Here is a 7,450-nt window from a genome sequence, read left to right as displayed (position 1 = left end):
TTTTTTTTTTAACCCATAAATGGGTTATTGACTTGATGTTGTGCAACTGTACATACCCCGAGAAGGCATGTTTTAGGCAGACAAACATTAAAACAACATTAGGAAACGTATCTGGTCTCTTTTTTGGCTCCTGACTGGATTCCACCAGCTTGGTCCAGTGAAGCTTTAGGGATTCAAAACATGACCAGGGAAGGCGCCAGCACTGCTGTCTAATTCAGTCTGTTACAGGCCATGTGTGGTGTGGTCCTGGTTTGCATTCTAGTTCGAAACTAAGCCATTTTGGGCCACACATTCAAACCTCTACCTCTGTAGTGGTCATAGAAACCCCTTTAGCAGTCTCCACTTCCACCCACCTCCCCCTGAGGCAGTTCAGGCAACACGTCTCCTACCCCCTCCTCTTCGTCAGACTGTCCCACTCCCTGCTCTCTGGGGGTAAGGGGCTCTGTGTCACTGTCGTCCCACTCCACCACAGCTGTGTAGTCCCTCTGGGTGGAGGTGGGGTTCCCCAGGCTGCTCAGGCTGCTCACACCGGCCAGGCAGGAGAAGAGCAGGCCCAGCATGGTGATGTAGAAGCTCTCCCCTGGGTAAGGCTTCATCCCCGCCGCCCCTCCCTGGCTCCTGGAGCCAGACCCAGGCCAGGTCCAGCCCCCTACCCATTCCCACAGTGGCCCAAACTTGCCCTCCTGAAAGTTGCAGTGGATGATGTACAGGCAGGCCCCACAAACTCCCAGAACAGACAGGACGAGAACCACTGGGGAGAGAGGAAGGAAGAAAAGAGAGAGAGTGGGTAAGAGAGAGAGAGAGAATGACATACTAATTAATCCCAGAGAGAACTGCAGAGAGTGATGTAAGCTAACATGGCTCAGCAGACATGGCTCGTCATTCTATGAGAGTTCATATTTTAAGAGACCTGTGAGAGTGTATTCTTCTTCAAGTGATGACAGTATTGTGATAAGCCCTCAGTGAGTAAAACACAGAAAACAGATAATGACAGCAAAAGAGAACAAGAGGAGGAAGAGAGAAATAAATAAAAACGAGAGACAGAGAAGTTAGGTTACCTGTGGAGATGTGGAGTAACACCACCAGTCGAGGGTGGGACATCCCAGTCCCCAGGAAGTCCAATAGGAAGGAGGAGCTGGAGAGCAGGACAGCACTGTAGCACAGAGCCGCCAGGGCATAGAGCAGCCACACACCCCAGCCATTTACGCCACCCAGGGGACCTGCAGGGAGGGAACGTACACATACAGTTCATTCGTAAAGTATTCAGACCACCTGACTTTTCCCACATTTTATTACGATACAGCCTTATTCTAAAATGGATTAAATTGATCAGGTGGGGGGGGGGATCTACACACAACACCCCATAATAACAAAGCAAAAACAGGTTTGTAGAAATTACAGCAAATTTATTAAAAACACAACTGAAATATGACAGTTACATACAGTACCAGTCAAAAGTTTGGACACAACTACTCATTCAAGGGTTTTTCTTTATTTGTACTATTTTCTCCATTGTAGAATAGTGAAGACATCAAAACTACAAAATAACACATGGAATCATGTAGTAACCAAATAGTGTTAAACAAATCAAAATATATTTGATATTCTTCAAAGTAGCCACCCTTTGCCTTGATGACAGCTTTGCACACTCTTGGCATTTTCTCAACCAGCTTCACCTGGAATGCTTTTCCAACAGTCTTGAAGGAGTTCCCACATATGCTGAGCACTTGTTGGCTGCTTTTCTTTCACTCTGCGGTCCAACTCATCCCAAACCATCTCAATTGGGTTACGGTCAGGTGATTGTGGAGGCCAGGTCATCTGATGCAGCATTCCATCCCTCTCCTTCTTTGTCAAATAGCCCTTACACAGCCTGGAGCTGTGTTGGGTCATTGTCCTGTTGAAAAAAAAATTATAGTCCCACTAAGCGCAAACCAGATGGGATGGCGTATCTCTGCAGAGTGCTGTGGTAGCCATGTTGGTTAAGTGTGCCTTGAATTCTAAATAAATCACAGACAGTGTCACCAGCAAAGCACCCCTACACCATCACACCTCTTCCTGCATGCTTCACGGTGGGAACCACACATGAAAAGATCATCCGTTCACCTACTCTGTGTCTCACAAAGACAAGGCGGTTGGAACCATAAATCAAAAATTTGGTTCATCAGACCAAACGACAGATTTCAACCGGTCTAATGTTCATTTCTCGTGTTACTTGGCCCATGCAAGTATCTTCTTTTTATTGGTGTCCTTTAGTAGTGGTTTCTTTGGCCTGATTCACACAGTCTCCTCTGAACAGCTGATGTTGAGATGTGTCTGTTACTTGAACTCTTTGAAGAATTTATTTGGGCTGCAATTTCTGAGGCTGGTAACTCTAATGAACTTATCCTCTGCAGCAGAGGTAACTCTGGGTCTTCATTTCCTGTGACTGTCCTCATGAGAGCCAGTTTAAAATCATAGTGCTTTATGCACTTGAAGAATCTTTCAAAGTTATTTAAATTTTCTGGATTGACTGACCTTCATGTCTTAAAGTGATGAACTGTCGTGTCTCTTTGCTTATTTGAGCTGTTGCCATAATATGGCCGTGGTCTTTTACCAAATATGTCTCTCTTCTGTATACCACCCCTACCTTCTCACAACACAACTGATTGGCTCAAACACATTAAGAAGGAAAGAAATTCCACAAATTAACTTTTAACAAGGCACACCTGTTAATTGAAATGCATTCCAGGTGACTACCTCATGAAGCTGGTTGAGAGAATGCCAAGGGTGTGCAAAGCTGTCATCAAAACAAGGGGTGGCTACTTTTAAGAATCTCAAATATATTTTGATTTATTTAACGCTTTTTTGTTTACTACATGATTCCATATGTGTAATTTCATAGTTGATGTTTTCACTATTATTCTACAATGTAGAAAAAAGTAAAAAATAAAGAAAAACCCTGGAATGAGCAGGTGTGTCCAAACTTTTGACTGGTACTATAAGTATTCAGACCGTTTACTCAGTACTTTGTTGAAGCACCTTTGGGAGCTTTGAGTCTTCTTTGGTATGACGCTACAAGCTTGGCACGCCTGTATTTGGGGAGTTTCTCCCATTCTACTCTGCAGATCCTCTCAAGCTCTGTCAGGTTGGATGGGGAGCATTGCTGCACAGCAATCTTCTGGTCTGTCCCGAGATGTTCGATCGGGTTCAAGTCCGGGCTCTGGCTGGGCCACACAAGGACATTCAAAGACTTCTCCCGAAGCCACTCCTGCGTTTTCTTGGCTGTGTGCTTAGGCTCGTTGTCCTGTTGGAAGGTGAACCTTTGCCCCAGTTTGAGTTCCTGAGTGCTCTGGAGCAGGTGGTTTTCATCAAGGATCTCTCTGTATATTGCTTTGTTCATCTTTGCCTCGATCCTGACTAGTCTCCCAGTCCCTGCCGCTGAAGATTATCCCCACAGCATGATGCTGCCACCACCATGCTTCACCGAAGGGATGGTGCCAGGTTTCCTCCAGACTTGATGCTTGGCATTCAGACCAAGTTTCATCTTGTTTTCATCAGACCAAAGATTCTTGTTTCTCATGGTCTGAGAGTCTTTAGGTGCCTTTTGGCAAACTCCATGCGGGCTGTCATGTGTATTTTACTGAGGAGTGGCTTCCGTCTGGTCACTCTACCATAAAGGTCTGATTGTTGGAGTGCTGCAGAGATGGCTGTCCTGGAAAGTTCTCCCATCTCCACAGAAGAACTCTAGAGCTCTGTCAGAGTGACCATCGGGTTCTTGGTCACCTCCCTGATCAAGGCCCTTCTCCCCCGATTGCTCAGTTTGGCCGGGCACACAGCTCTAGGAAGAGTCTTGATGGTGCCAAACTTATTCCATTTAAAGAATGATGGAGGCCACTGTGTTCTTGGGGACCTTCAATGCTGCAGAAATGTTTTGGTACCTTTCCCCAGATCTGTGTCTCGACACAATCCTGTCTAGGAGCTCTACAGACAATTCCTTCGACCTCATGGCTTGGTATTTGCTCTGACATGCACTGTCAACTTCGGGACCTGATATAGACAGGTGTGTGCCTTTCCAAATCATGTCCAAACAATTGAATTTACCACAGGTGGACTCCAATCAAGTTGTAAAAACATCAAGGATGATCAATGGAAACAGGATGCACATGCGCTCAATTTCAAGTCTCATAGCAAAGAGTCTGAATACTTATATAAATAAGGTATTTCTGTTTTATACATTTGCAAAAAATTCTAAAAACCTGTTTTCGCTTAGTCATTATGGGGTATTGTGTGTACATTTTTTATTTGATCAATTTTAGAATAAGGCTGTAACGTAACAAAATGGGGAAAAAGTCAAGGCACTGTATAGACATTTACAGTACACCAACAGCTGCTCACAGACTAGTGTGCTCAAGCAGGGAATACACACAATTGCATATGGACAATGCAAACATCGAAGAATGGAATACAGACACGTTATCAGACATAGCGTGAACACATTTTAACAGTGTCAACATGACACTTGCCCCCCAATCCATCCCTTCCGCAAAACACGTGTAAATATTGGACTATATATTGTCTTCCTGTATTATACTTATGCTAAAATGTTTATTATATTCTACTGATTTACTTTGTTTATATTATTTTATTTCTTATTGATGTTGCATTGTCGAGAAGGAACCTGCAAGCAAGCATTTCGTTGGACGGTGTATAACATGTGTATTCCGTACATACGACCAATAAAACTTGATAAGAGTGAAAACACAATCTTCAGTACAACACTTCTTCCACCTCCAGTCTTGCCCCTACCTGTGTCAGTGAGGTTCTGGGGAGCATGCAGTATGAAAGCCACACCATAGATGAGCTGTTTGCCTCCGGGGTCAGTGTTGTTCATGACTTGGATCCAGTTTGGGTCGGCAATGGATGTGCACAGTGACACCAGCGTAAAGCACTGGCACACCGCAGCCGGAGACATGCTCAGAGTCATGGCTGGAGGGGAGACAAAATGATGCTGCTTTACAACAGAGAAAGGTTTTTCAACCTCAGAGACTGCCAAATGCATAGATGTGATGTCAGCATTTAGGCTGGGTGTTGTACTAGTCTGGACTCTGGATTTTTTTTTTACTGTTTCAGACAAGCAATGTGTATGGTTATGTTAGATGTATACTGAACAAAAATATAAAACATAACATGTAAAGTGTTCGTCCCATATTTCATGAGCCAAATTCGTTTTCCACAGAAATGTTCCATATACACAAAAAGCTTATTTCTCTCCAATTTTGTGCACAAGTTTATTTACATCCCTGTTAGTGAGCATTTCTCCTTTGACAAAATAATCCATCCACCTGACAGGTGTGGCATATTAACCTTGAGCTGGGGAGAATAAAAATCCACTAAAATGTGCAGTTTTGTCACAATACAATGTCACAGGTTTTGAGGTAGCGTGCAATTGGCCTGCTGACTGCAGGTATGTCCACCAGAGCTGTTGCTAGAGAATTTAACATTAATTTCTCTACCATAAGCCACCTCCATCGTCGTTTTAGAGAATTTGGCAGTACATCCAACCGGCCTCACAACCGCAGACCACGTGTAACCACGCCAGCCCAGGATCTCCACCTCCAGCTTCTACAACTGCGGGACTGTCTGAGACCAGCCATCAGGGCTGCTGATGAAATTGAGGAGTATTTGTGTTTGTAATAAAGCCCTTTTGTGGGGAAAACCTGATTCTGATTGGCTGGGCCTGGCTCCCCAGTGGGTGGGCCCAGCTCCCAATTGGGTGGGCCCATGTCCTCCTAGGCCTAGGCCTTCCCATGGCTGCGCAAATGCCCAATCCAGAGATTAGGGCCTAGTTCATTTATTTAAATTGACTGATTTCCTTATATGAACTGTAACTCAGTAAAATCATTGAAATTGTTGCATTTATATTTTTGTTCAGTATAATAATATGATTCCAATGTAAATACAGTTTACACCTACAAAGTAAAGAGAGATTATGCACACAAAAAAAATAGCCTAACTAAGAAGCAGTGTTCTGGTGCAGGTTGTAGGGACATTAACACTGTAAACCTAATGTTGGAATACCTCAAATGAGAGAGCTGTTGAAAGAACAGCAATATTTTCTCAGAATCAAAATTAGCTAACGTTGTTAGGTAATGCATATAGCACTTAACCCTTCACTAACCAGCACCAAGCCTAGCCCAATACACTACAAAGTCTGTTTGAAACTAAAATGTAGACTCGCTAACGTTACGTGCTATTCAGGGATAACCAAATAATACAAAATAAAAACGTCATGCGACACAACTGAATTGTCTATTGTTCAGCATATTGTCTGAAAAGCTAGCTATACATGATGGGTGTGTAAAATTAGGCATTGCGAAATGTCACATTTCCAACCCCTCTCGTGCCCTGAATTAACTCAGATAATAAATGATCAATCAAGTAACTAGGTAGCTATTTAGAATGCATCCGCACAATAACAACAACCCTGCCCAAGCTACTTCTATGGCTAACGTTACTTACCGAGCTAAAAAAAACAATGAAATCCACGAACATATAATTATTCATATATATCTCAATGACTGATAGGTGTGGCTAAAAAATATATTGTTTCTTAGTTGACGTAATCTCAATCCATTTCAACACGGGATTATGTCGTTTGTATTTAGCCAAAGATAATGGATATACTGACAAGATACTACATGTCTCTCCGCCCTAAAAATGGGAGTTGTTGTCCACAAAGGGTCTGTCTAGTTCCCGCCTATCCTTTCTATGCTATGCTACTGCCTCATTACATGAATATGCATGGTCATCTCGAGGCAACTCCAATAAAAAAGTGTTGTTTCTCAAAGTTGCCGGGATGTCACGTGTCCTACTTATATCTGTACACTCATAACAATTAAAGCATTACGAAACTTCTATTCGATCAAATTAATCTCACGTAGCATATAAAGCATTCATATTTTAGTTGACCAAATTCGACATTGTCATTGACCTACATACAAAACGACTTGCTTGGTGGGCGAAAAAACGCGACCTGCTGGGGGAGACAGATTTGCCGCCGAGTTGATCCTCTCTTTTCCTCTTCCTTTCCGTCTTCTTCGATGAGGTTTAACCGCGGTCGGCATCCAATAAATGTTGCATTACCGCCACCTCCCTTATACTTTGCTTAAAATAAGTTATAAATAAACAAATACCCTACCTTCTAATTTTAACACTACACTCACAATTTCTTCCTAATAACGCCACCCTACTCCACTATTTACATTGATTTAGCCCTACCTCAGGCCAAAAACATGAAAGGATGGGACACCACCACTTTTCACACCATGTAACTCTTCTGGTGTCAAGTCTCGCACACCCAAATGCCTCTCTACAGCTGCCACAACAACCTCAATTTAATGTGATTTACGTTCCATCCCTGCAGTACAGGTGATAACCATTGCTATAAATGCTAAAAATCCAATCTTGCTGA

The 7,450-nt window shown here is 43.1% G+C and overlaps 1 protein-coding gene across 2 annotated transcripts; it reads right to left on the bottom strand.

The window, feature by feature from the left end:
- LOC115204115 (uncharacterized) lies at nucleotides 1-7,037 on the bottom strand. 2 transcript variants are annotated; one of them, XM_029769439.1, is made up of 4 exons: nucleotides 6,975-7,037; nucleotides 4,786-4,965; nucleotides 1,059-1,220; nucleotides 1-751 (listed from the first exon to the last, which is right to left on the bottom strand). In XM_029769439.1, the coding sequence occupies exons 2-4, from the start codon at nucleotides 4,961-4,963 to the stop codon at nucleotides 330-332; spliced, it is 762 nt and encodes a 253-aa protein (XP_029625299.1). In that variant the 5' UTR covers nucleotides 4,964-4,965; nucleotides 6,975-7,037; the 3' UTR covers nucleotides 1-329. The 2 variants fall into 2 exon arrangements, with proteins under 2 accessions (XP_029625299.1, XP_029625298.1); XM_029769438.1 differs by lacking the exon at nucleotides 6,975-7,037 and adding an exon at nucleotides 6,499-6,968.
- Between the last annotated feature and the right edge of the window lie 413 nt (nucleotides 7,038-7,450).

This window comes from Salmo trutta, chromosome 12 (genome assembly GCF_901001165.1).
Source record: "Salmo trutta chromosome 12, fSalTru1.1, whole genome shotgun sequence".
NCBI classification, from domain to species: Eukaryota; Metazoa; Chordata; class Actinopteri; order Salmoniformes; family Salmonidae; genus Salmo; species Salmo trutta.
Note: the sequence above shows the minus strand (reverse complement) of the source record. Positions and strands in the feature narration are given on the sequence as shown.

What these genes read in the sequence shown, in the direction of transcription:
- LOC115204115 (XM_029769439.1), bottom strand. Translation starts at nt 4,963, where the DNA reads ATGACTCTGAGCATGTCTCCGGCTGCGGTGTGCCAGTGCTTTACGCTG. An exon ending in CCAGAACCTCACTGACACAG is followed by an intron (nt 1,221 to 4,785) that starts GTAGGGGCAAGA and finishes CCCTCCCTGCAG; the next exon opens with GTCCCCTGGGTGGCGTAAAT. An exon ending in GTTACTCCACATCTCCACAG is followed by an intron (nt 752 to 1,058) that starts GTAACCTAACTT and finishes CTCTCTCCCCAG; the next exon opens with TGGTTCTCGTCCTGTCTGTT.